The sequence below is a fragment of the Eulemur rufifrons genome, chromosome 8 (assembly GCF_041146395.1).
Source record: "Eulemur rufifrons isolate Redbay chromosome 8, OSU_ERuf_1, whole genome shotgun sequence".
Taxonomy (NCBI): domain Eukaryota; kingdom Metazoa; phylum Chordata; class Mammalia; order Primates; family Lemuridae; genus Eulemur; species Eulemur rufifrons.
The window spans coordinates 12,122,533-12,150,225 of NC_090990.1; the positions used below are offsets into that span (position 1 = coordinate 12,122,533).

Below are 27,693 nucleotides of genomic sequence, written 5' to 3' on the forward strand. Positions count from 1 at the left end.
GAGGTAAGGGGTGTGGCCTGGCTTTGCACACTAAAGAGCAGGGGGGAACCCACAGGCCTTGATTCTCCAGGGGTGGGGCCTGGGCCCTGGCAGTGTGAAACCTTGAGAACCAGCACTTGGGACAATGGTTCCTAAACCTGGCCAGGATTATCAGAAACCCAGGGCGCGGTGCCAGATAAGGATTTAAGTCACAGCAGTGCACACAAGATGGAGCTGATATTAGTTAATAGACACCACTGCTTGAGTTCTTGGCTGTTTAAAAAAACTGGCACTGGTGCCTTTTGCACAAAGCCTGCCTTGCTTTTGCCCTCCTCCCAAGGGGGAGAAAACAAAAAGCAAGCAAGTAAATCGTATTGTACACAGAAATTAACCTTGGAGACTTGGCTTCTGTAAGTCTAGAAAGATTAGGAGCTCTCTAGCAATCCACAGATAATGTCTAAATGTGGTAAGTTAAGTGTGTGCTTTAGAGATACCACAGTAACTGCCGGAGGGAAAGAAAGCTGTAAGAGTTTAGAAAGTTGCCTCTAGGAATGGTATTTGGAAAGGGGTGGCTTTTAACCATGGGCCGAAAAAAAGTCAGAAAAGGGACAGAAGAAGGCTGGCCCCAGCAGCCACTCAATTGCCTGTAGTCCCAGCTACTCGGGAGGCTGAGGCAGAGGGATTGCTTGAGCCCGGGAGTTTGAGGTTGCTGTGAGCTAGGCTGATGCCACGGCACTCACTCTAGCCCAGGCAACAGAGCAAGGCTCTGTCTCAAAAAAGAAAAAAAAAAAAAAAAATTAGCTGGGTGTGCTCGTGCATGCCTATAGTCCCAGCTTACTGGGATTCTGAGGCAAGAGGATCCACTTGAGCCTAGGAATTCAAAGTTACAGTGAGCTATGATGGTGCCACTGCACTCAGGCCTGGAAAACACAGTGAGACCTTGTCTAGTAAAACAAAGGAACAGAACTAGGGACCCAGGAGATCCTGGGGAGGGCCCTGTGCTCCGAGACCCTCCCACTTCCTGCACCCTTTGAAGACTCCAGCCCGTGGTTTAGTCCCTTTCTCCCAGTCCCCAGCAGGCTGGGAAACACGTTGTGAGCACCAGAGGAGACAAGTGTGTGCGGTTCACTGCAGGCCTGGGCCACAGCCAGGTCACGTGCCTACTTTATTCAGGTAGGAGAGGCCCGGGCAGGACGCAGCCCAGCCCTTCCACGGTGTGAAGGCAACAGGAAGCAGGACGGGCATCTAGAAAAACAGTGCACGGATCCAGACAATCACGAAAGACCCTGCTACATCAGCTTAAGGCAGTGATTGGCCAGAGTGAGAGAAAAAGCAGAAAGGCGTGTGGCAGCTTGAGCCACGACAGGACCTAGCGGAAGTAGTTGGGACACTCGTGGGCAACCAGGTGCCAGGCTTGCTCAAAGGCGTCCACGACAGCCGGCTCCAGGGGCCCTTCCTCAGTCGCTGCCAAGTTCTGCTCCAGCTGCTCCAGGCTGGACATGCCCAGGATGACCGCGTCCCCATGGGCACCCTGCAAGGGGAGACGGCCAGAGGTCAACACCCTTCTGCACAACGCCTCCACTCACACGCCCCTCCCAGCAGCGGCCCTGCCAAGATCTGGGATCCATGTCTACGTGTATCCTGTGCATCCAGAAAGAACTGGGGTGGTTTGACAGCTGTAATGACGTGATTTGAGACCCGTATTCTTTCCCCTGCCCCGACACGGCTCACCCAGACGGACCTACCTTGACGGCCCCATTGTGAACCCCAAAGCTGTGACACTGGGGCTAAGTGTCCCTCGGGGACTCCATTGTCTTGACTTTCAGCGTGGTTATGGGTGTTAAAACATATGTGACTCACTTAGCTCCCATTTACTGAGTACCTACTGTATACATATGTCCGACACTATGCCACCTCCAAAGCTGAAGCTGGAGAAAAGTTTGAACCAGGAAGACGGGACAGCAAGAGAGAGGAAACCCCAGCTCCCACCAGAGGAGGGAGACTAGTAGGTCTTACGGTTAAACCTGTGTTAAAATTTCTGTCCCCTTAATAGCTGTGTGAACCCCAGTTCCATCCTCACTAAAACTGGGATAATCATACTGCGTGGGGCCTAAGGGATAATGAAATCCATGTTTATAAAGCCCTTGTTACAAAGCCTGGCACGTAGATAACATCAGCAAACAATGGGAAGAATGCCCAGGAGGACTGGAAGGAAGAGAAATTTCAGAGGAATAGAGAAAACAAACTCTTTTGCAGTTCCCTAATGGTCATTCTAGCTCCCCCGGAAGGGCAGCAGCACCCAGGGCGGCTGGTTACCTGCAGCTGGGAGTGGTGGTACATCCACCGCAGGACGGCCGAGGTCATGCTGGGGGCGCTGGCACCATAAGTGGCCTGCAGGGCCTTCTCCATCAGGGCAATGGCCTGAAAGTGGTGCTCCTTCCAGAAGCTGGGCAGATGGGGACGAAGGCACAAGGGTCAGTACCTTGGGGTCACCCCAGGACAGCCACCCACACCCCAGTCCATGAAGCCCTAAAGGGCCAGCATCCTCTCTAGCTGGGGGTCTCCTACTTCATGGGATCTCAGAACCACCCAGCAGGCTCCTGAGCTCCACCCTGGGTTCTTTCTCTCCTCCTCAGCAGGTGATGTCTCAGGGAAGAGCTGGGCCTTGGAGACCATAAGGCCCAGGGAGCCCCATTTCCTCAGGAGGTCCCAAGGAAACACGAAGAAACCCCACAGAGAGTTTCATAATCCTGCAGGAATCAAGACATGTAGGTACAGGCAGCAAGTGAAGGCCTTACCCTTACGCCCTAGGAAGGCAGCCTAGAACTTCATTTCGGATAAGGGGGATCCCTCCATACCCGGCGCCCCGAGGCAGACATCCCCCGCTCACCGATTCCTGTAGATCTCAGCCACATTACTCCCAAAGAAACGGCCTGGGGGTTGTTTCCCATCCTTGTCCTCGTACTTGTACTTGCCGGTCAGCAGGCCCCCTGCAGGAAGGCTGCGTTCAGACCCCTGGCCCGGTTGCTCCCAGGGGTGCCACACCCCAGGGGTGCTGGACCAGGAGATGGGGAGGGACCGAGGAGGGATGGAGGACGCAGCCCAGCATCTTGTCAACCCCTCCCTGCTTCCCAGCTCCTGGCTCGGCATCTACGGGTGAGGAACAGGCAGAGACAGGGCCGGGAATGCCCTCCCACCCCAGGAGGAGCCTGGCCCATGGCAGCACATACCAGCCAAAGGGTTGAAGGCGTAGAACCTCAATCCAAAGTGTCTGAGGCAGGGGAAGAGCTCTGTTTCCACCTTCCGGGTGGTGACGTTGTACATGCCCTGTGGAGATAGGGGACAGCTGGATAGGGTGGACGTGTCAGGGGAAGGGACCCCAAATTTACCCCTGCAGAACCCTCAATTCAGACCTTAACAATTCCAGGCCCTTAACAACCTGGGCATATACTTAGTGGTGGTGGTGAAGGGGGCTTATGCCCAAGGAATATTCACTTATTCAGCCAAATTTTATGGCACCAACTATGGGCTGGTTGTCAGATTTGCATCCATAAGCCAAAAGAACAGGTTCCTTCCCTCAAAGATTCCATAGTAAGGTAGAATGTAAACGAGTATTATAAAGAGGCAATTGTAATACACTAGTCAGTTCCGTGACCAGCACCTGGTGCCAAGTAGGTGCGCAAACATTTGTAGAATGAATGAGAAGACAGTAAAGGATCTCAGGCTCCTCTGGGCTGTCTAGACAGGACAGAAGGAGAGACATCCACGTGGGGCCCGAGTGCTTCCCCAGGGCAAGGAGGGGAGGAGGGCTCCAGGCTGACGTGCACACCGAGTCGGGGAAGGAAAGGACCAAGGTGTGCACTCAGGCAAGAAGTGGGCAGGTGCCCGGTGGCCGGGCTGGGCAGCTCAGATGTCATCCTGAGGGCACCAGGGAGCCATCTGCAGGTCTTTTATTTATTTATTTATTTTTTTGAGACAGAGTGTCGCTTTGTTGCCCTGGCTAGAGTGAGTGCCATGGCGTCAGCCTAGCTCACAGCAACCTCAAACTCCTGGGCTTAAGCGATCCTCCTGCCTCAGCCTCCCGAGTAGCTGGGACTACAAGCATGCGCCACCATGCCCGGCTAATTTTTTCTATACATATTTTAGTTGGCCAGATAATTTCTTTCTATTTTTAGTAGAGATGGGGTCTCGCTCTTGCTCAGGCTGGTCTCAAACTCCTGACCTTGAGCGATCCTCCCACCTCGGCCTCCCAGAGTGCTAGGATTACAGGCGTGAGCCACCGTGCCCGGCCATCTGTAGGCTTTGAGCAGGACAGTGGCTGCTATGCAGAGGGCACAGGGGCAGGCAGAGGGGCAAAGAGAACCCAGATCAGCGAGAGCCCTGGAGACCGAGGCCCCTGCAGCCGTGGCCCTCACCTGGTACACAGTCGGCAGGATCCAGCCGTTGCTCTTACAGAGGGTACAGATCTCGGCCACCTCCCAGGCGGCATAATTGGAGAGGCCGAGCTCCACAAACTTGCCCTGCAGGAGTGAGGCTGTGGTCAGAACCTACTGCAGCCCAGGAGACCAGGAAGGGGAGGCCAGAGGGGGGATCCTGGGAGTGAGGCTGTTCCCGGTGCCTGGGGCCTGCCTGGCACCTCCACCCTCCTGAGTAGTATCAGGATAAGGATAAGAGCAGCAGGCCGCCTCCTGGAGCTCAGCGGGCTGCCCTCACCTCCTGGTGCAGCTGGTGGCAGGCACGCAGCGTCTCTTCCACGGGGGTGCTGTGGTCTGGCATGTGCAGGTAGAAGAGGTCCACCCGGGGGCACTGCAGCCTCTTCAATGACGTCTCCAGCTGGGACCGGACACTGTCAGGCTTCAGTGAGTTTCCAAACAGCGGAATGGCCTTGGTAGCAATTTTCACTTTGTAGGGAGAGAAAAAGAAGTTCAGAACAGTCTATCAAATACTGGAAGAGGGTCTAGTGTATAGTTAAGAGAGCTGAGTTAAAATCCCAGCTCTGCCATTACTAGCTCCGTGACCTTGACCAAGTTACTTAACCTGTCTGAGTCTCAACTATAATGAGAGTGAAAATGGTGCTGTCTTGTAGGGAGGTCCTGAGGATTGATCAGAACTTGGATCAAAGTGCTCATTTTGGGCCAGGCGCGGTGGCTTCCACCTGTAATCCTAGCACTTTGGGAGGCTGAGGCAGGACTGCTTGAGCCCAGGAGTTCAAGACCAGCATGGGCAACATAGCAAGACCCTGACTCTACAAAAACTGTCAGCCAGGCATCGTGGTGTCTGCCTGGTAGTCCCAGCTGCTCCAGAGGCTGAGGCAGGAGGATCGCTTAAGCCCAGCAGTTTCAGGTTACAGTGAGTTATGATGACGTCACTGCACTTCAGCCTAGGGTAAGAGAGTGAGACTCTTTCTCTAAAAATTAAAAAATAAAAAGTGCTCATTTTGAGCTGCTGATGATATCACCATGGTGATTATTATGTGGTAGCTGGATGTGCCAGGCCTGGTGGTAGGGGCTGGTAGAGGGAGCTGACCCCCACCCTCAAGGATTCACAGTCTCAGAGGCCACTTCAGAGTCAGGGAGGCAAGGAGGTGCACAGGGTGCTGGAGGAGTCCCAGGCATGGAGATGTGAGGCTGCCTGGGAGCTCAGGAAGGCTTTCCTTAGACGCCCAATCCAAATCTCAAAGGGGAAATCAGAGGCCACCAAGTTGGGGAAGGGTGAGAAGCTCATTCCAGAATGTGGGGACATGAGCAAAAGTTCAGAGGCAAGAATGATGGGTGCAGGGAGCCATGCCTGGGAGTCCATGCTTCTAGAGCCCCAGGTACATGGAGTCCCATGCAGGGGCCACAGGTCAGATGGCATTCTCTAGCACAGCCCAGACTTCAGAGTGGGCATGTGACCTGCTTCCTACTTGACTGGTGCCCGCAGAGTGTGGACTTTAGGATGCCGTGGGGGGCCTCTGAAGGCTTTTATGTCGGGGAGCTAAGTGGTCAGCCTTGTAGTGTGAAAGATGACTCTGAATGCAGCATGGACAGAGAGCAGGTCCAGAAATGGGAAAACCACTAAAGAGACAGCAACAGGAATTCAGGAAAGAGATGCAAGAGGTGCCACCCTGGGCCCCTGGGCAGGAAAGGCAGGGATCAATTAGAGACCATCTTCCAGAAGAACAGGCCAAGTGTTGGCCTTTCAAGTGAGTCAGAAGCGAGCTCAGCGATGTCTCCCTGCCCCCTGTTAGGAATCCTAGCTGGCTGGACTGATGGGTGAGTTGAGAGTCCTCTTCTCATTTTTCATGCTTGGGAAGTCACTTGGGTCGGCAGGTGGGCAGTCACTGCAGCCCTTGAGACCTGGGAGACGGCAGGTTGGAGGGATTACTCGCTTAGAATCCTTCCATTCCACCACCATCCCTCCGCATCTTGGTGTGAACTTAACCTCAGATCTGGGATCTGCAGGCTTGGCCCAGCTAGCCCTGGCCTCACGGATGGAAAAGAAGGAGGAATTGGAGAAGGGGAAAAAAACTGAGATCAGAGTTCTCGCTGAGATGCGCCAGGTGGTCTAGAAAGACAGTGGCACTGAGCCGCAGGCATCTGTTCCTGTTGTTCTGGACCTACCACGCTGACAGTGAATCCGAGGAGAAACAGAACAAGACCCTCCACCAGACGACAGAGTGGACGGAGGCAGAATGATAACATGAAGAACAAAGTAGCCACTGGCATTTCTGAACCCTCACTATGTGCCTACCAGGCACCACCCCAGGCAACTCAAACGGCACCAGACTGAGGGTTGCTCCCCTGCCCCGTACACACACCCTCCCCTTGAACCACCTCTGCCTACTCCAACACCCTGCGGGGTGCCAAATCTCACTGCCTTTGCACACCAACACCCCTGGCAAACTCCTCTCGGTTCTTTCTTCACTGGCTCCCGCCCAGGAAGGGCTCCCTCAGGGTCCCCAGCCAGCTGTAGAATCAGAGCTTCCTGGAGGGGCTTAGTGTCCAGCTGTCTCACATAGCCTGGGAAAGAGCCTGGCACTGAGAGGGCAGTCAGACACTGTCCCACTCCACTCCCCCATCCTGCGTGGGGGAGCTACAAAGGCTCCCAGGCACTGCCACCCTGGTGAGGAGGGAAGCGCTGCCAACACAACAGGGCACCCAGAGCAAAGTCTAGGGCCCAGAGCAAGCCTGGCATGACCAAGCAGAAAGCAGATCACCACCTTGTTCCAAAGTCTGACCTGGGGGGTGTGCCAGGGAGTGGCAGGGTGATAAGAACAGGATTTCTGCAGATTAGGCATCAGGGGCACCTGGGAGGGACTGGGGGAGGGACTGGCGTGGGGGGCTGACAGTGCCAGACTCCAGCGTTTTCAGAGCCCCAGAGAGGGGTTCGCCAATTCCTTCAAGGCCAAACTAGGGTTGGGAGTCGCTGGGGGAGGGTATAGGGCCACCTTTCAGGAAGGGAAGGGGGAGGACAGGAGTGGGGCAAAGCACAGCCCAGTTGTCCTGAGCCAGATGTGTTTGAGGAGCCCGGGGTTCACAAAACTTAGGGGTGTCAGGGGCAGGGTGTGGGGACGAAGCTGTCGGTGCTGCCCGCGGTCAGGCTGAGCCGGGCGGTGCACGGCTGGGGACAGGATGAGCTCCGCAGGGTGCAGGGGGCGGTCCGGGGCGACCCTTACCTCTGCTGCGGCTGCCGCCCAGCCCGAGCCCCAGGCCGCCCAGGATGGTCTCGGACTGGCCGTCGCTGTACACGAAGGCCGTGTCGATCTCCGTGTGGCCGCGCTCCAGGAAGGCGCGCACGGCCGCGGCGCTTGAGGGGGCGTCCATGCGGCGCCCCATCTCCATGGCGCCCAGCACCGTGCCGGGCCGGGCCTGCGACAGTTGCCGGGACATGACGGCGTTGGCTGGGACTCCCAAAGCCCGGGCGTGACGCGCGGCGGCCAGCAGCATGAGCCTCCGCTGGGGCCGCGGTGGCGACTTAAGGACCTGGGCGGGGCGGGGCAAACCGGGGGCGGGGCAATCCGGGGGCAGGGCGACCCGGGGGCGGGGCAATTCGGGGGCGGGGCTGAACCGCCCGCGCCCCCAGCGCACGCGACTCCGCAGGGTTTGGAAACCGTCTACACCTTCGCGGCGTCAGCGGCGGGATGGCTGTGGCTTGGCCGAAGGTCACCAGGGCCGAACTGGGTCCGGGATTCGCCCAGCGAACGCCTCAGGCTTCCCTGCCGCGACGCCCGCCTCCCTTGGCCTCGCCCCCAGCTGTCCCCGCGTCTGTCCGCTTCCCGAGGGAGCTTAGCGGGCGGGTGGCTCAAGGTCTGTCGCGCCTGCCGTGGGGTCCCAGACGGCATCCCTGGGGAGCGACACGCTTAAAGTGTTGAAAGAAGAGAACTGTCAGCTTTGAATTGTATACCTAAGTGAAAACGCCTTTGAAAAGTGAAGGCAAAATAATGACTTTTTTCAGGCCAACAAAAATGGGGTATGAAAAAATTAAATGAAACAAATGAATAAAACAAATAGCAAGATAGTTTTAAACCCAATCATATCACTAATTGCATTAAATATGAAGTATATAAACACTCCCAAGTAAAAGGCAGAGATTGTCATATTAGATAAAAAAATAAAACCCAGGTATATGGTAAGTACCAGAAACCTGGTGAAATATATAAACAGAGTGTAAGGTTTTTGGATTGGCTGGAGCCAGAGAAAGAAAGAGGAGCAGAGTTGAAAGGGGTAAGCAACGAGGCTTTATTGGGGCGCTCTCGGGCGAGGTTCACGGGCCCCGAGAGAGAGAGAGAGAGAGAGAGAGAGAGAGAGACAGACACACACCCGGGAAGTCGCATTGCCCAGAAGTCTGAGTGGGTTTATATATGTTTTTAGGGCTGGGGGTAGGGGTTTCTTTGGCAGGAAGATTTATGGTGGGGAGAGCAAGGAATTTTCCGTTGCAGTTTTAGGACCGGTATTGAGAAATAGGAGGAGCCGGTGGTATGTGTGGACTTTAGGAACCCAGACGCTTATCAGGGTAACCATCCAGGTGTGGTTGTCCTTTAACTTAGCCGGGCCTTGCAGACGTTGTCCTTGGCAGGTCTGTGGGCGGCTTCTTTTTCCATTAGGGAGAAGAGGGGTGCCTGCCACCAGCCTTACACAGAGATAGGTTAAAAGTGAAAGGATGGGAAAAGACATACCTTGACAAAACTAAGTAAAAAAAAGTTGGAGAGGTTACATGAATATCAGACAAAGGAGATTTCGAAACAAAGAATACTATCAAAGACAAAGAGGGACATAGCATAATGACAAAAAGGCCAATTAATCAAGAGGACATAATCCTAAATGTGTATGCACCTGATCATAACGCATCAAAATACATGAAAACAATAATAGAATTAAAGAAGAAATAGACAAAGATGAAATTATAGTTAGAAATTTCAACACTCCTTTCTCAGTAATGGGATAACAATTATTAGTCATAATTTACAGAAACTCAGTAAAGGTATACAAGACTTGAACAACACTATTAACTAACTTGACTTAACATTAATAGAATATCTAACAACAGCACAATATGTATTCATTTCCAGTGCCAATTCACCAAGCTACACCATATCTGGGAGCATAAAACAAGTCTTAATAAATTTAAAGAATTTAAGTGATACAAAGTGTGTCTCTGAGCCCAGTAAAATTCCACTAGAAAAAAATAACAGAATGATATCTGGGAAATCCACAAATATTTGGAAATTAAATAACTACTTAGTCCATTGATCAAAGTACATTGTCCATTGATCAAAGATGTAATCACAAGGGAAATTAGAAGGAATTTTGAGCTGAATGAAAGTGAAAACATGACATATCCAATTTTCTGAAATGCAGCTACCGTAGTGCTAAGAGGGAAATTTATAGCCCTACTTGAACATACTATAAAAGAAGAAATATCTCAAATCAATAATTTAAGCTTCCACTTTAAGAAACCAGAAATGGAAGAAACAAGTAAACCCAAAGTTAGCAGAAGGAAGGAAATTGTAAAGATAAAAGCCAAAATAAATAAAATAGAAAAGAGAAACACGATAGAAAAAAATCAATAAACCCAGAAGTAGAGTCTATAAACAGACCAATAAAGTTGATAAACCTCTAGCTAGACTGATTAGGAATAAAAGAGAGAATGCATGGATTAACTATATCAAAAGAGAAGAAGAGACATCACTGGAAATCTTACAGAAATTAAAATGGCAATAAGAGAATATTATGAATACCTTTATGCCAATAAATTTGATAAATTAGATGAAATGTGAAACTTCCTTGAAAAACACAAACTACCAAGGTCCACCAAAGAAGAAAAAGGCAACCTGGATCATCACCTAGTAAAGATATTGAATTCTTAGTAAAAAAAAAAAATATCCCCACGAAATTCTAGGTCTACATGGCTTCATTAATAAATTCTACATATCGCTTAGGGAAGAAACAATACCAATTCTACAGAAATGTTTCCAGTAAATAGAAGAGGAGGGATCACGTCTCAACTCATCTTCTCAGGCCAGTATCATCCAGATAGCAAATGAGACAAAGATGTTACAAGACAAGAAACTATAGACAAATATCCTTCATGAGTCTAGACACAAAAATACTTTTAAAATTTAGCAAATCAAATACTAGGATATAAAAATAACAACACATCATGATTAAATTAGTTTCATTCCAGGAATACAAGGTTGGCTTAGGATTTGAAAATCAACTGATATAATTTACTACACTAACAGGCTATAAAATAAAACCCATATGATCATCTCAACAGATGGAGAGAAAACCTCTAACAAAATGTAATGCCTATTCATAAGAGGAAAAAAACCTTTCAGCAAAGTTGGAATAGAGAGAGGAGAAGTCTTCAAACTGATAAAGGACACATATAAAAAACCTACAGCTAACTTTATATTTAATGGTGAAATCAGAAAACTTTCCCCCTTAGATTGGGAACCAGACAATGATGCCTGCTCTCACCACTTTTATTTAACATTGTACTGGACATACTAGTTATCCTAACATATTTCAGTGCGTGCGTAACAATAGACAAATTTTTACATAACTATAATGCCATTATCACGTTAATAAAATTAACAATTCTTTGGTGTCACTTAATACTAGGTCCATTTTCAAATATCACTGATTGCTTTTTTAAAAAGTATGTTTCAGTTGGTTTCAATTAGCATCCAAACATGATTTACACATTGTATTTGGTTATTATACTGTATTTCTTGTGTCTATTTTATTTTCTATTTATTTATTTATTTAGAGACAAGGTCTCACTCTGTTGCCCGGGAGTGCAGTTTTTGTAGAGACGAGGTCTCAAAATGTTGCTCAGGCTGGTTTCCAACTCATGCCCCGGAGTGATCCACCTACCTCTGCCTCCCCAAGTGCTGGGATTACAAAGGTGTGAGCCACCACGTCCATCCTCTAGTGTCTATTTTAAACCACAGCAGTCCTACTGAGCTCTCCCCAAGTCCGTGTATTTGCTTGTTGAAAAGACCCATCAGTTTGGCTATAAAATGTCCCATGATCCGTTTCCATAGAAATGGTTTCATCTAACTTGTTCTTCTGTCCTCTAGTAATTCTTGACAAATGGAAGTTCGTGGTAGAGGCTAGGTCGCCTTCTAGTTCAGCTTATGTTTTGTTTGTTTTGGTTTTGGTTTTTTGGTAAGCATACTTCTTCAGTGATACCGTGTACTACCCGGTGCATCCCATCGGGGAAGCACAGACAGCGTGGTCCGCCCGGTCCCAGCAACGCTGAGATCAAGCAGTGCCTTCAGGTGGTGCCAGCCTGCTCCCTCCACTGTAAAGTTCCCATCAGTCTTTCATCTTATGCTTTCATCCATTGATAATCTTTGCCTGAATCAATCAAAATAGAGTTTTAAAGCCTGGGATTATGTTTTGTACACCCTAAATACAGACCTTAGTTAGGACAACAGGATTAACATGTACAGCATCTCTACTTTTTTTTTTTTTTTTTGAGACACAGTCTCACTCTGTTGCCTTGGCTAGAGTGCCATGGCATCACCATAGCTCACTGCAACCTCAAATTCCTGGGCTCAAGCAATTGTCTTGCCTCCACCTCCCTAGTAGCTGGGGCTGCAGGCATGCGCCACCATGCCTGGCTAATTTTGTCTATTTTTAATACAGATGGAGTCTTTCTGTTGCTCAGGCTGGTATGGAACTCTTGACCTAAAGCAATTCTCCCACCTTGGCCTCCCAGAGTGCTAAGATTATAGGTGTGACCCACCACAGCCGGCCCTTCTTTGACTACTTTTAAATGGGAAGGACAGTTGTTCATTTTTTAAATTAAACTTTTACATTTTGAGATAATTTTAGACTCATACTCAGATATAAGAAATAATGCAGAGAGATCCCTGGTACGCTTTCCTCAGCTTTCTCCAATAGGAACCTCTTGCAAAGCTGTACCACAATATCACAACCTAGGTGCAGTCAACAACTGCTGTTGGGTGAAGTGTCCTATAAATGCTGAATAGACTTGATGGTGGATGGCTTTTTTGAGTTCTTCTATATTCTTGCTGATTTTCTGGGTAGGTGTTCTATCAATTGTTAAGAGAGGGGTGTTGACGTCTCCAACCATAATGGTGGATTTGTCTATTTCTACCTGCAGGTCTGTCAGTTTTTGCTTTACCTATTTTGGTAGCGCTGTTTGGTGCTTACACATTTAGGTCGCTATGCCTTCTTGGTGAATCGACCTTTTTAAAACCATTACATAATGACCTCTGTCTCTGATAATTTTCTTTATTCTGAAGTCTACTTTGTCTGACATTACTATGCCATTACTGCTTTCTTTTGATTAGTTTTCATGCTTTATCTTGTTCTTTTCTTTTACTTTCAAGCTGTCCATATCACGGTATTTGAAGTGAGTCTCTAAGGAAAGCATATACTTAGGTCACCTTGTTTTAATCCACTGTGCCAAACTCTGTCTTTTCAGTAGTAGATTTAGACCATTTGCGTTTAAGTGTGCCATTTTACTTTTTGTTTTGTTTGTTCTCTGTTTCTTTGTTTCTCTCTTTTCCTTCTCCTCCTTTCCTGTCAGGTAATTGAAATGTTTTCTTAAGAGTCTGATTTTATGACAGCGTTTTTGAGTGTATCTCTTTGTACAGCTTTTGAAATGGTTACTCCAGGTGTTACATCATAGGTACCTAGCTTAGGACGGTCTACTGGTGGCATCATTTTACAAGTTGAAGCATAGAAATCCTACCTTCCTTTCCATCCCTTTAACTTTCCCTGTTTATACCGTAAGAGTCTTTTTTTTTTTTTTTTTTTTTTCAGACAGAGTCTCGCTCTGTTGCCCGGGCTAGAGTGAGTGCCGTGGCGTCAGTCTAGCTCACGGCAACCTCAAACTCCTGGGCTTAAGCGATCCTACTGCCTCAGCCTCCCGAGTAGCTGGGACTACAGGCATGTGCCACCATGCCCGGCTAATTTTTTGTATATATATATTTTAGTTGTCCATATAATTTCTTTCTATTTTTAGTAGAGGTGGGGTCTCGCTCTTGCTGAGGCTGGTCTCGAACTCCTGACCTCGAGCGATCCACCCGCCTCGGCCTCCCAGAGTGCTAGGATTACAGGCGTGAGCCACCGCGCCCGGCCCGTAAGAGTCTTAAATATTTCCTCTATGCTTTTGGAAGGTCATTTTGTCAAAGGTGAAGCATCTGACACTATTCTGAATGCTATTTTATTCAGTGATAAAGTTCAACATTGAGGAAATTTGTTTCCACAGTGGTGATACGCTTACATTTAGGTGGGGAACAATGTGGTGGTAAAAATAGCCTTGCTAAACTGAAAACCTGTGGAGCAGAAATGTACTTGCTCATAAGCAGTTACGGAGCCCGACGCTCTCACCTTCCTATTGCTTCTGCAACGTGCGCAGAATCCCAGATGTGAGACGCTGCCGACGTCAACCACCCCAATCACTAGAACAGCAGCCAGAATCACGGGAAGCGAGCGGGACAGCCCAGAAGCCCTCCCGCCAGCCCTAAGCTCAGTAGCTCCTTCCTCATGGATGCCCGTGTACAAAATCCATACCACCTCACTCTCCATTCTTTTATACACTACGGACCAGTTTCCTTAGTTTGAAGATGATTAAATATGTTTGATTCTTTCCGGATCCAACTCTGTTCCTTTAGGTCTTTTTTCCGTTCTCATTTATTTGTATTGATTGTACATAAATGTCCATAGCACTTTATTTGTACTAGCTACAAACTGAAAACCACCCAAACGTCCACCAATACATGCAAGGATTAACCAATCGTGGTATATCCATACAATGGAGTGCTTGCTACTCAGCAATAAAAAGGAACTACTGATAGACACGATCACATGGATGAATCTCAAAATTATGCTGAGTGAAGCAAGCCAGATCTAAAAATAAACAAATAAGCAAGCAAGCACCAAACAAAACGACCACACATTGTATTATGGCACTTATATAAGATTCCAGAATGCTCATTTATTTTTAAATTGACACATAAAATACATATATATATTTATAGTGTACAACATGGTGTTTTGAAACTATCTTTTGAAGAAGCTCTTTAGGGATAAAAAGCCATCAAATATGTTTGAGATACAGTATCCAGAAGATTCTAACAGATGGGGAGGTCCTGAAGCCCAACTTCTCGACTTGACCACTCGGGACTATTGCTCCCAGTGACCATTTACCTTCCAAAGATGACCACGTGTTCTCTCACATCCTCTTTTTACAACATGATTTTGACCCTTCTCCCATGACAAAAGAGTGCTGCTGTGGAGTTCTGAAGCTGGGAAGTAAAGGCAATACAAAAAATAAAAACATACCGGCAGGGGGAGGCAATACGGTTTCTGCTTGGTTTTCTCAGGCAAGAAGCTGCCCAGGAAGCCAGCTGCCACACTGTGAGGACACCTTGGCCACACGGAGAGGTCACGTGTGTGCCAGTTGACTAGGACAGCTGATGTTCCAGCTGACACTCAGCACCAACTACCAGACATGTGAGTGAATCAGTCTCCAGGTGATTCTAGACTCCAGCTTGTGATCACTGCTCAGACCCTGGGGAACAGGCGAGGCTTCCCCACTGAGCCCTGCCCAGGCAGATTGTGAGCGAAGTGACTGTTTTGTTCTTTTTTAAAAAAACAGCCTTATTGAGACATAGTTCAGATGCTACACAATTCACCAATTGAAATTGTGTAAGTCAATGGTTTTCAGTGCAGAGTTACGCAACCATCACAATCAATTTTAGACCTTTTTCATCACCCCAGAAAGAAAGCCCATACTCATTAGCAGTCAATCTCCATTTCCTCCCCAAACCTCTCCCAGTTCTAGGTATGAAATATCTACTTTTTGTCTCTGATAGATTCGTCCATTCCAGACATTTCATGTAAATGTAATCATATACCTGAGGTCTTTTGTGACTGGCTTGTTTCCCTTGTCTTCAAGGCTCAGCTATATTGTAGCTGTTCAGTATTTAATTCCTTTTTAATGCTTGATAGTATTCCACTGTATGTATATGCATTCTACCGATTCATCAGCTGATGACACGGGCTGTTTCCACTTTTTGGCTTTAACGAACAGTGCTCCTATGAACATTCCTGTAACTTACTGTGTGGACATGTGTTTCGTTTCACTTAGGTATGTGCCTAAGAAGTGGAAGTGCTGGGTCATATGATAACTCTGTTTCCTCTTTTGAGAAACTGCCAGACTGTTTTCTGAAATGTCTACACCATCCTGCGTTCCCACCAGCAGTGCATGAAGGCTCAGATTTCTCCACTCTCCTCAACACTTATTTTCTGTCTTTCTGTGACTCTGGCTTTCTGAGTGGGAAGTGGTTTTGATCTGCTTTTCTCTGAGAAGTAGTGATGCTGAGCAGCTTTGCATGTGGTCACTGGCCATCTGGATATTCTCTTTGGAAAAAAGTCTATTCAGATCCTTTGTCCACTGTTTAATTGGGTTTTTTCCTCTTAATATTAAGTTGTAAGAGTGCTTTGTATACTACAGCTATAAGTTACTTAACAGATGTGTGATTTGCAAATATATTCTTCCATTCTGTAGGTTGTCTTTGCACTTTCTTGATGGCGTCTTTGAAGCACAAAAGTGCAAAATTATGATGATGCCCAATTTACCTATTTTTCCCTTTGTTGCTTGTGTTTTTGGTGGCATATCTAAGAAACCATTGCCTAACCCAAGGTCATGAAGATTTATTACAATATTTTCTTCCAAGGGTTTTACAGTTGTAGCTGTAGGTATTTGATCCATTTTGAGTTTATTTCTTGTGTATGGCGTGAGGAAGGGATCCAGCTTCATTCTTTGGCATGAAGACATTCAGATGTTGTTGAAGACTGCTCTTTCCCCCATTGAATTGTCTTAGCACTCTTCTCTATTAATAACATCGATTGACAGTACAAGTAAGGTTTTTGTGGACTCCCAATTCTATTCCCTATGCCACAACCACAGTCTTTATTACTACAGCTCTGTAGTAAGTTTGAAATCAGGAAGTGTGTCCTCCAACTTTGTTCTTTTCGAAGTTTGTTTTGGTTATTCTGGGTCCCTTGAATTTCCATATGCATTTTAGGATCAGTTTGTCAATTTCTGTATTGTGCAAAAAAAAAAAAAAAAGGCCAGCTGGCATTTTGATACAGATTTCGTTGAATCTTTTGATTAGTTTGAGGGATGTATTAATTTTAAGTAACTCAATTCTAATGTGTTTTTTTGTATAAAGATAATTAATAGAGTACCTAGTATGGGGAAGCAATTATTTTGTTATGGATAAAGGCAAAGGAAGGTGACTTCTTTGGATAAAGAATAAAAATTTGTCTGCAGGGTATCTCCCTCTAGAAGGCAAATAGAACTTTTCCTCGAACAAAGAGTCACTTGGATTAGTGGGGTTGTCTGAATTCCCAGGTTGGGCCTGGGACTGCTTCCCATGCTGCTGCTGCTGCCTTGTGCCCTACCACCTGCCCCATGACTCCCCAAGGTGCTGCTCAAGGCTGGGGGGGTCTTGCTGCATCGGAAATGGTCAAACAGCAATCACTGCACCTGGGATTTTTCCTTTCTTCTCCAGCCTTGGGTGCCTCCAGTTTGGAGTAGAAGTTTGCTGAGGGAAATGGGGACCCTGGCAGCCAGTGCCCCCACTCCCAACAGGAGGCTCAGAGACAAGGCCGAGAATCTTACGGATGAGCAGACAGCAGGCTTCAGCTAAGACAAGAGTAAAGCCACTGCTGAGATTCAGAGTGTCAGAAATGTTCCCAGTGTTATTCTTCTTCTTGGCAGGGACTCTACTGGCAGGCTTCTGCTCAAATTCTTCCATTCCTAAGTATTCAGGAGACAATTCTAAAGTGGAAAAAGTCTTGTGCAGGTGTACAGCTCTCGTTTTTTCTATCATGTGTAGAAGAGTGAGAGCCATCTCCTGCCCCACAGTTGAGAAGTCAGGCTGGCATTCAGAACTAGGGACCCAGGAGACCCTGAGGAGGGCCGTGTGCTCCTGAGACCCTCCCACTCCCTGGACCCTTTGAAGACTCCAGCCCGTGGTTCAGCCCCTTTCTCCCAGTCCCCAGCAGGCTGGGAAACACGTTGTGAGCACCAGAGGAGACAAGTGTGTGCGGTTCACTGCAGGCCTGGGCCACAGCCAGGTCACGTGCCTACTTTATTCAGGTAGGAGAGGCCCGGGCAGGACGCAGCCCCAGCCCTTCCACGGTGTGAAGGCAACAGGGAGCAAGACGGGAATCTAGAAAAACAGTGCACGGATCCAGACAATCACGAAAGACCCTGCTACATCAGCTTAAGGCAGTGATTGGCCAGAGTGAGAGAAAAAGCAGAAAGGCGTGTGGCAGCTTGAGCCACGACAGGACCTAGCGGAAGTAGTTGGGACACTCGTGGGCGACCAGGTGCCAGGCTTGCTCAAAGGCGTCCACGACAGCCGGCTCCAGGGGCCCTTCCTCAGTCGCTGCCAAGTTCTGCTCCAGCTGCTCCAGGCTGGACATGCCCAGGATGACCGCGTCCCCATGGGCACCCTGCAAGGGGAGACGGCCAGAGGTCAACATCCTTCTGCACAACGCCTCCACTCACACGCCCCTCCCAGCAGCGGCCCTGCCAAGATCTGGGCTCCGTGTCTACGTGTATCCTGTGCATCCAGAAAGAACTGCTTTGACAGCTGTAATGATGTGACTTGAGACCCGTATTGTTTCCCCTGCCCCCACACGGCTCACCCAGACGGACCTACCTTCACAGCCCAGTTCCGAACACCAAAACCTGTGACATTGTGGCTAAGTCATTCACCTCTCGGGGACTCTACTGTCTTGACTTTCAACGTGATTATGGGTGTGAAAACTTATGCGACTCACTTAGCTCCCATTTAGTGAGCACCTACAGTATATATATGTCAGATACTGTGCCACCTCCAAAGCTGAAGCTGGAGAAAAGTTTGAACCAGGAAGACAGGGGACAGCAAGAGAGAGGAAACCTCAGCTCCCACCAGAGGAGGGAGACTAGTAGGTCTTACGGTTAAACCTGTGTTAAAATTTCTGTCCCCTTGGCCAGGCGTGGTGGCTCACTCCTGTAATCCTAGCACTCTGGGAGGCTGAGGCAGGTGGATCGCTTCAGCTCACGAGTTTGAGACCATCCTGAGCAAGAGCAAGACCCTGTCTCTACTAAAATAAAAATAGAAAGCAATTAACTGGACAACTAAAAATATACAGAAAAAATTAGCCGGGCATGGTGGTACATGCCTGTAGTCCCAGCTACTCGGGAGGCTGAGGCAGGAGGATCGCTTGAGCGTAGGAGTTTGAGGTTGCTGTGAGCTAGGCTGACGCCACACCATGGCAGTCTAGCCCGGGCAACAGAGTGAGACTCTGTCTCAAAAAAAAAAAAAAAAAAAAAAAATTCTGTCCCCTTAATAACTGTGTGAACCCAAGTTCCCTCCTCAATACAACTGGGATAATCATACTTCATAAGGCCTAAGGGAGATGAAACCCATGTTTGTAAAGCCCTTGTTACAAAGCCTGGCACATAGATAACATCAACAAACAACGGGAAGAATGCCCATGAGAACTCGAAGGAAGAGAAATTTCAAAGGAACAGAGAAAACAAACTCTTTGGAAGTTCCCTAATGCTGCAGTTCCAGCCCTCGAGCTGAGGAACTCTCAGGGGGTGAGCAGCAGGCAAGGGAGTGAAGCTTCATCTGCATTTATAGCTGCTCACCATCACTGGCATCAGGGCATAAGCTCCGCCTCCTGTCAGATCAGCGATGGCATTAGATTCTCACAGGAACACAAACCCTACTGTAAACTGCACACGCCAGGGATCTAGGTTGCGGCTCCTTGTGAGAACCTAATGCCTGATGATCTGAGCTGGAGCTGAGGCGGTGAGGCTAGCACTGGGGAGAGGCTGCAAATAGAGATTATCATTAGCAGAGAGGTTTGACTGCACAGAGACCATAATAAATCAATTGTTTGCAGACTCATCAAAACCCTATCAGTCAGTGGCAAGTGACAATTAAGCTGCATCTGGTGGCAAGCTTTATAGCGGCAAGTGAGCTGGTGTACTTCAATTGTACAGCTGTATCTGTGGGCAGGGTTTAAGTCAGAATCCAACACTTAGTTTAGTCTGTGCGTGTCCCGCCCATTATTTTATTTACCACTTCCAGAGGTGCCTCTTTCCCATACTGCGCACTTGTCTCGGTCACAGTTTTGGTAAGCCCACAAGCTAACCCTGGCAAAAACGAGTGAAAAGCAAACAGCACTGGAGAGCTTCTTTGCAAAGGCGGACAGACTCTACGATGAGACAGCAGAAGACTCTAAGACTGCCAACAAAATGAAAGCCACATGTAAAAGAAAATGCCAAGAGTCCTACTCAAATTATAGTTCATTGCCACAGGTGATTCACAGTCTCCAAGCCCACTTTGTATAAAACGTGGTGACTGGTCAACGAAGCCATGAAACCTTCAAAACTGCTTTACCATATGGAGACCAAGCACCCTGCATTAAAAGACAAACCTTTGGATTTTTCAAAAGAAAAAAAACGTGACCACAAAGAACAGAAGCAATTATCGAAGGCCACCACTTCATCAAATGTGTCTGCACTGAGATCATCATTCTTAGTGCCTGACCGCATTGCTAAAGCTAAGAAGCCCTTTACTATTGGGGAAGAGTTGATCCCGCTTGCCGCTAAGGACATTTGCCGTGAACTTTTAGGAGAGGGTGCAGTTCAAACGGTGGCACGTGTTCCTCTTTCGGCTAGCACCATAACTAGACGAATGATGAAATAGCAGAGGAGACTGAGGCACAATTGTTAGAGAGGATTAATGAGTCACCGTGGTACGCAATCCAGGTTGATGAGTTTACCGATGTTGACAACAAGGCAACAATGCTTGTTTTTGTGTGACATATTTTTCAGGAAGACGTGCAAGAGGATATGTTATGTGCACTTTTGTTGCCAAGGAACACCACGGCTTCAGAACTATTCAAGTCATTGAATGATTACATATCAGGAAAACTGAATTGGTCCTTTTTCGTTGGTATATGCACAGCTGGAGCAGCTGCCGTGACGGGACGGCTTTCTGGTTTCACCACTCGGGTCAAGGAGGTCGCTTCTGAATGTCAGTCTACGCACTGTGTCATCTAGGGAGAAATGTGGGCTAGCTGGAAAATGTCACCTGAACTAAATATTTTGTAGGATGTGATTAAAATTTTCAACCGCATTAAAGTACATGCCCTTCACTCACATCTGTCCGTGCAGCGCTGTGAAGAGATGGACGCAGAGCACACACATCTTCCCTTATACACGGAAGTGAGGTGGCTTTCTAAAGGTGGATCACTGGCCAGAGTTTTTGAGTTACGAGAGCTGCTCCAGAGATTTCTTTTAGAAAAAGTCATCACTGGCCGCACATTTCAGTGACACAGAATGGGTGGCAAAACTTGCTTACTTGTGTGACACATTCAACCTGCTCAATGAATTCAATGTGTCATTTCAGGGGAGAATGACAACTGTGTTCAAGTCGGCAGGTAAAGTGGCTGCATTCAAACATGGATGGCGATGAGTGAACACTGGGATCTTTGACATATTTCAAACATTAGCAGAGATTTTGAAAGAGACTGAGCCAGGGCCTTCTTTCTCCCAGCTGGTGCATGATCACCTATCTCAGCTTTCAAAAGAGTTTGAGCATTACTTCCCAACCACTAAAGACCCCAAAACGGGAAGGAACGGATCTGGGACCCATTTGTGAATAAGCCAGGTGAATCAACTTTGTCCGTGCTAGAAGAGCGTCAACTGCTTGAGATCACAAATGATGGTGGCCTCTAAAGTATATTTGCTACAACTTCAAATCTCCATGCGTTCTGGATTAAAGTCAAGATGGAATATCCTGAGATTGCCACAAAGCACTGGAAAACCTGCTTCCATTTCAACATTTTATCTTTGTGAAGCAATGTTTTCTCCAGTGACGGCAACCAAAATGACATTACGGAGTAGACTTGACGTAAGCAACACATTTCGGGTGTCACTAGCTCCCATCACCCCCAGATGGGACCGTCTAGTTACAGGAAAACAAGCTCTGGGCTCCCACTGATTCTGCATTATGGTGAGCTGCATAATTATTTCATTATATATCACAATGTAATAATAATGGAAATAAAGTGCAAAATAAATGTAATGTGCTTGAATCGTCATGAAACCATCCCTGCCCCAAGTTCCTGGAAACACTGTCTTCCATGAAACTGGTCCCTGGTGCCAAAAATGTTGGGGACCGTTGCCCTAAAGGTCATTCTAGCTCCCCCGGAAGGGCAGCAGCACCCAGGGCGGCTGGTTACCTGCAGCTGGGAGTGGTGGTACATCCACCGCAGGGTAGCCGAGGTCATGCTGGGGGCGCTGGCACCATAAGTGGCCTGCAGGGCCTTCTCCACCAGGGCAATGGCCTGAAAGTGGTGCTCCTTCCAGAAGCTGGGCAGATGGGGACGAAGGCACAAGGGTCAGTACCTTGGGGTCACCCCAGGACAGCCATCCACACCCCAGTCCATGAAGCCCTGAGGGGCCAGCATCCTCTCTAGCTGGGGGTCTCCTACTTCATGGGGTCTCAGAACCACCCAGGAGGCTGGCTCCCTCACCAGAGCCCTCACCGACGTGTTGATTCCTGAAGACTCCTGAACCCCCCCATGGCACCCAGTGACACAAAGGCAGCTAAGATGGGGTGAGACTCGGCCCAGGCCTCCTGAGCTCCACCCTGGGTTCTTTCTCTCCTCCTCAGCAGGTGATGTCTCAGGGAAGAGCTGGGCCTTGGAGACCATAAGGCCTAGGGAGCCCCATTTCCTCAGGAGGTTCCAAGGAAACACGAAGAAACCCCACAGAGAGTTTCATAATCCTGCAGGAATCAAGACATGTAGGTACAGGCAGCAAGCGAAGGCCTTACCCTTACGCCCTAGGAAGGCAGCCTAGAACTTCATTTCGGATAAGGGGGATCCCTCCATACCCGGCGCCCCGAGGCAGACATCCCCCGCTCACCGATTCCTGTAGGTCTCAGCCCAGGTATTCCCAAAGAAACGGCCCAGGGGTTGTTTCTTGTCCTTGTCCTCGTACTTGTACTTGCCGGTCAGCAGGCCCCCTGCAGGAAGGATGCGTTCAGACCCCTGGCCCAGGTTGCTCCCAAGGGTGCCACACCCCAGGGGTGCTGGACCAGGAGATGGGGGAGGACCGAGGAGGGATGGAGGATGAAGCCCAGCATCTTGTCAACCCCTCCCTGCTTCCCAGCTCCTGGCTCGGCATCTACGGGTCAGGAACAGGCAGAGACAGGGCCAGGAATGCCCTCCCACCCCAGGAGGAGCCTTGCCCATGGCAGCACATACCAGCCAAAGGGTTGTAGGCGTAGAACCTCAATCCAAAGTGTCTGAGGCAGGGGAAGAGCTCTGTTTCCACCTGCCGAGTGGTGGCGTTGTACATGCCCTGCAGGGAGAGGGGACAGCTGGATAGGGTGGATGTGTCAGGGGAAGGGACCTCAGCCTTCCTCTCTTAAAACTCTAAATCAACACAAGCTCAGGACTTCTGCAATATTTCTAAAATCACTAGTGTTGGTAGGGGATGGGGAGAGGGTATTGGACCCAAAGACAGGAAACTGAACTGGATATATCATTTCATAAATATCTGTGTGCACTGACTATGGGATGGATGCTGGATTTACAACCATGAGCAGTTCTCACAGAGTCTCTGCCTCCAAGAGACATTACAGTCAAGTTAAAGAACCAGACAAGAAGAGAGATAATTACAATCAAGTCAGGTTCTATGATCATATGAGGACCTCAAAAGTACCCGCTGAATGTATGAAAGTGAGGTTTGGAGGCTGGAGACTCCTTTGAGCTGTCAGGAAAGGCTGCCAGAGGAAGAGTCACCAAAGTGAAGCCTGAGCACTGAGAAGGTGTGTTTAAGGCTGATGGGCACAGGGAGTCGGGAAAGGAAGGGACCAAAGTGCACACTCAGGCAAGAAGTGGCCAGGTGCCCGGTGGCCGGGCTGGGCAGCTCAGATGTCATCCTGAGGGCACCAGGGAGCCATCTGCAGGCCTTTTTTTTTTTTTTTTTTTTTTTCAGACAGAGTGTCGCTTTGTTGCCCTGGCTAGAGTGAGTGCCATGGCGTCAGCCTAGCTCACAGCAACCTCAAACTCCTGGGCTTAAGTGATCCTCCTGCCTCAGCCTCCAGAGTAGCTGGGACTACAAGCATGCGCCACCATGCCCGGCTAATTTTTTCTATATATATTTTAGTTGGCCAGATAATTTCTTTCTATTTTTAGTAGAGATGGGGTCTCACTCTTGCTCAGGCTGGTCTGGAACTCCTGACCTCCAGCGATCCACCCATCTCGGCCTCCCAGAGTGCTAGGATTACAGGCGTGAGCCACCGTGCCCGGCCATCTGCAGGCTTTGAGCAGGACAGTGGCTGCTATGCAGAGGGCACAGGGGCAGGCAGAGGGGCAAAGAGAACCCAGATCAGCGAGAGCCCTGGAGACCGAGGCCCCTGCAGCCGTGGCCCTCACCTGGTACACAGTCGGCAGGATCCAGCCGTTGCTCTTACAGAGGGTACAGATCTCGGCCACCTCCCAGGCGGCATAATTGGAGAGGCCGAGCTCCACAAACTTGCCCTGCAGGAGTGAGGCTGTGGTCAGAACCTACTGCAGCCCAGGAGACCAGGAAGGGGAGACCACAGGGAGTATCCTGGGAGTGAAGCTGTTCCCGGTGCCTGGGGCCTGCCTGGCACCTCCACCCTCCTGAGTAGTATCAGGATAAGGATAAGAGCAGCAGGCCGCCTCCTGGAGCTCAGCGGGCTGCCCTCACCTCCTGGTGCAGCTGGTGGCAGGCACGCAGCGTCTCTTCCACGGGGGTGCTGTGGTCTGGCATGTGCAGGTAGAAGAGGTCCACCCGGGGGCACTGCAGCCTCTTCAATGACGTCTCCAGCTGGGACCGGACACTGTCAGGCTTCAGTGAGTTTCCAAACAGCGGAATGGCCTTGGTAGCAATTTTCACTTTGTAGGGAGAGAAAAAGAAGTTCAGAACAGTCTATCAAATACTGGAAGAGGGTCTAGTGTAATAGTTAAGAGAGCTGAGTTAAAATCCCAGCTCTGCCATTACTAGCTCCGTGACCTTGACCAAGTTACTTAACCTGTCTGAGTCTCAACTATAATGAGAGTGAAAATGGTGCTGTCTTGTAGGGAGGTCCTGAGGATTGATCAGAACTTGGACAAAAGTGCTCATTTTGGGCCAGGCGCGGTGGCTTCCACCTGTAATCCTAGCACTTTGGGAGGCTGAGGCAGGACTGCTTGAGCCCAGGAGTTCAAGACCAGCATGGGCAACATAGCAAGACCCTGACTCTACAAAAACTGTCAGCCAGGCATCGTGGTGTCTGCCTGTAGTCCCAGCTGCTCCAGAGGCTGAGGCAGGAGGATCGCTTAAGCCCAGTAGTTTCAGGTTATAGTGAGCTATGATGATGTCACTGCACTTCAGCCTAGGGTGAGAGAGTGAGACTCTTTCTCTAAAAAATAAAAAGTGCTCATTTTGAGCTGCTGATGTCATCACCATGGTGATTATTATGGGGTAGCTGGATTTGCCAGGCCTGGTGGTAGGGGCTGGTAGAGGGAGCTGACCCCCACCCTCAAGGACTCACAGTCTCAGAGGCCACTTCAGAGTCAGGGAGGCAAGGAGGTGCACAGGGTGCTGGAGGAGTCCCAGGCATGGAGATGTGAGGCTGCCTGGGAGCTCAGGAAGGTTTTCCTTAGACGCCCAATCCAAATCTCCAAGGGGAAATCAGAGGCCACCAGGTGGGGAAGGGTGAGGAACTCATTCCAGAATGTGGGGACATGAGCAAAAGCTCAGAGGCAAGAATGACGGGTGCGGGGAGCCATGCCTGGGAGTCCATGCTTCTAGAGCCCCAGGTACATGGAGTCCCATGCAGGGGCCACAGGTCAGATGGCATTCTCTAGCACAGCCCAGACTTCAGAGTGGGCATGTGACCTGCTTCCTACTTGACTGGTGCCCACAGAGTGTGGACTTTAGGAGGCCGTGGGGGGCCTCTGAAGGCTTTTATGTCGGGGAGCTAAGTGGTCAGCCTTGTAGTGTGAAAGATGACTCTGAATGCAGCATGGACAGAGAGCAGGTCCGGAAATGGGAAAACCACTAAAGAGACAGCAACAGGAATTCAGGAAAGAGATGCAAGAGGTGCCACCCTGGGCCCCTGGGCAGGAAAGGCAGGGATCAATTAGAGACCACCCCCCAGAAGAACAGGCCAAGGGTTGGCCTTTCAAGTGAGTCAGAAGCGAGCTCAGCGATGTTTCCCTGCCCCCTGTTAGGAATCCTAGCTGGCTGGACTGATGGGTGAGTTGAGAGTCCTCTTCCCATTTTTCACGCTTGGGAAGTCACTTGGGCCGGCAGGTGGGCAGTCACTGCAGCCCTTGAGACCTGGGAGACGGCAGGTTGGAGGGACTACTCGCTTAGAATCCTTCCATTCCACCACCATCCCTCCGCATCTTGGTGTGAACTTAACCTCAGATCTGGGATCTGCAGGCTTGGCCCAGCTAGCCCTGGCCTCACGGATGGAAGAGAAGGAGGAATTGGAGAAGGGGAAAAAAACTGAGATCAGAGTTCTCGCTGAGATGCGCCAGGTGGTCTAGAAAGACGGTGGCACTGAGCCGCAGGCATCTGTTCCTGTTGTTCTGGACCTACCACGCTGACAGTGAATCCGAGGAGAAACAGAACAAGACCCTCCACCAGATGACAGAGTGGACGGAGGCAGAATGATAACATGAAGAACAAAGTAGCCACTGGCATTTCTGAACCCTCACTATGTGCCTACCAGGCACCACCCCAGGCAACTCAAACGGCACCAGACTGAGGGTTGCTCCCCTGCCCCGTACACACACCCTCCCCTTGAACCACCTCTGCCTACTCCAACACCCTGCGGGGTGCCAAATCTCACTGCCTTTGCACACCAACACCCCTGGCAAACTCCTCTCGGTTCTTTCTTCACTGGCTCCCACCCATGAAGGGCTCCCTCAGGGTCCTCAGCCAGCTGTAGAATCAGAGCTTCCTGGAGGGGCTTAGTGTCCAGCTGTCTCACATAGCCTGGGAAAGAGCCTGGCACTGAGAGGGCAGTCAGACACTGTCCCACCCCACTCCCCCATCCTGCGTGGGGGAGCTACAAAGGCTCCCAGGCACTGCCACCCTGGTGAGGAGGGAAGCGCTGCCAACACAACAGGGCACCCAGAGCAAAGTCTAGGGCCCAGAGCAAGCCTGGCATGACCAAGCAGAAAGCAGATCACCACCTTGTTCCAAAGCCTGACCTGGGGGGTGTGCCAGGGAGTGGCAGGGTGATAAGAACAGGATTTCTGCAGATTAGGCATCAGGGGCACCTGGGAGGGACTGGGGGAGGGACTGGCGTGGGGGGCTGACAGTGCCAGACTCCAGCGTTTTCAGAGCCCCAGAGAGGGGTTCGCCAATTCCTTCAAGGCCAAACTAGGGTTGGGAGTCCCTGGGGGAGGGTATAGGGCCACCTTTCAGGAAGGGAAGGGGGAGGACAGGAGTCGGGGCAAAGCACAGCCCAGTTGTCCTGAGCCAGATGTGTTTGAGGAGCCCGGGGTTCACAGAACTTAGGGGTGTCAGGGGCAGGGTGTGGGGATGAAGCTGTCGGTGCTGCCCGCGGTCAGGCTGAGCCGGGCGGTGCACGGCTGGGGACAGGATGAGCCCCGCAGGGTGCAGGGGGCGGTCCGGGGTGACCCTTACCTCTGCTGCGGCTGCCGCCCAGCCCGAGCCCCAGGCCGCCCAGGATGGTCTCGGACTGGCCGTCGCTGTACACGAAGGCCGTGTCGATCTCCGTGTGGCCGCGCTCCAGGAAGGCGCGCACGGCCGCGGCGCTTGAGGGGGCGTCCATGCGGCGCCCCATCTCCATGGCGCCCAGCACCGTGCCGGGCCGGGCCTGCGACAGTTGCCGGGACATGACGGCGTTGGCGGGGACTCCCAAAGCCCGGGCGTGACGCGCGGCGGCCAGCAGCATGAGCCTCCGCTGGGGCCGCGGTGGCGACTTAAGGACCTGGGCGGGGCGAGCGGGGCGGGGCGACTCGGGAGCGGAGCAATCCGGGGGCGGGGCAATCCGGGGGCGGGGCTAGCGGGGGCGGGGCAATCCGGGGGCAGGGCGACCCGGGGGCGGGGCAATCCGGGGACGGGGCTGAACCGCCCGCGCCCCCAGCGCACGCGACTCCGCAGGGTTTGGAA

The 27,693-nt window shown here is 50.1% G+C and overlaps 1 protein-coding gene across 3 annotated transcripts; it reads right to left on the reverse strand.

Moving 5' to 3' along the window:
• Positions 1–1,098: 1,098 nt before the first annotated feature.
• LOC138390486 (aflatoxin B1 aldehyde reductase member 3) lies at positions 1,099–27,511 on the reverse strand. 3 transcript variants are annotated; one of them, XM_069479425.1, is made up of 7 exons: positions 27,205–27,511; positions 24,268–24,455; positions 23,970–24,074; positions 22,794–22,890; positions 22,453–22,552; positions 21,765–21,894; positions 1,099–1,510 (listed from the first exon to the last, which is right to left on the reverse strand). In XM_069479425.1, exons 1-7 carry the CDS (start codon positions 27,473–27,475, stop codon positions 1,349–1,351), a joined length of 1,053 nt encoding a protein of 350 aa, XP_069335526.1. In that variant the 5' UTR covers positions 27,476–27,511; the 3' UTR covers positions 1,099–1,348. The 3 variants fall into 3 exon arrangements, with proteins under 3 accessions (XP_069335526.1, XP_069335523.1, XP_069335525.1); XM_069479422.1 differs by lacking the exons at positions 21,765–21,894; positions 22,453–22,552; positions 22,794–22,890; ... (1 more) ...; positions 24,268–24,455; positions 27,205–27,511 and adding exons at positions 2,296–2,425; positions 2,870–2,969; positions 3,210–3,306; ... (1 more) ...; positions 4,693–4,880; positions 7,637–7,943; XM_069479424.1 differs by lacking the exon at positions 1,099–1,510 and adding an exon at positions 17,560–17,972.
• Between the last annotated feature and the right edge of the window lie 182 nt (positions 27,512–27,693).

What these genes read in the sequence shown, in the direction of transcription:
- LOC138390486 (XM_069479425.1), bottom strand. Translation starts at nt 27,475, where the DNA reads ATGCTGCTGGCCGCCGCGCGTCACGCCCGGGCTTTGGGAGTCCCCGCC. An exon ending in CGCCTACAACCCTTTGGCTG is followed by an intron (nt 22,553 to 22,793) that starts GTATGTGCTGCC and finishes TCCTTCCTGCAG; the next exon opens with GGGGCCTGCTGACCGGCAAG. An exon ending in GCTGAGACCTACAGGAATCG is followed by an intron (nt 21,895 to 22,452) that starts GTGAGCGGGGGA and finishes CCATCTGCCCAG; the next exon opens with CTTCTGGAAGGAGCACCACT.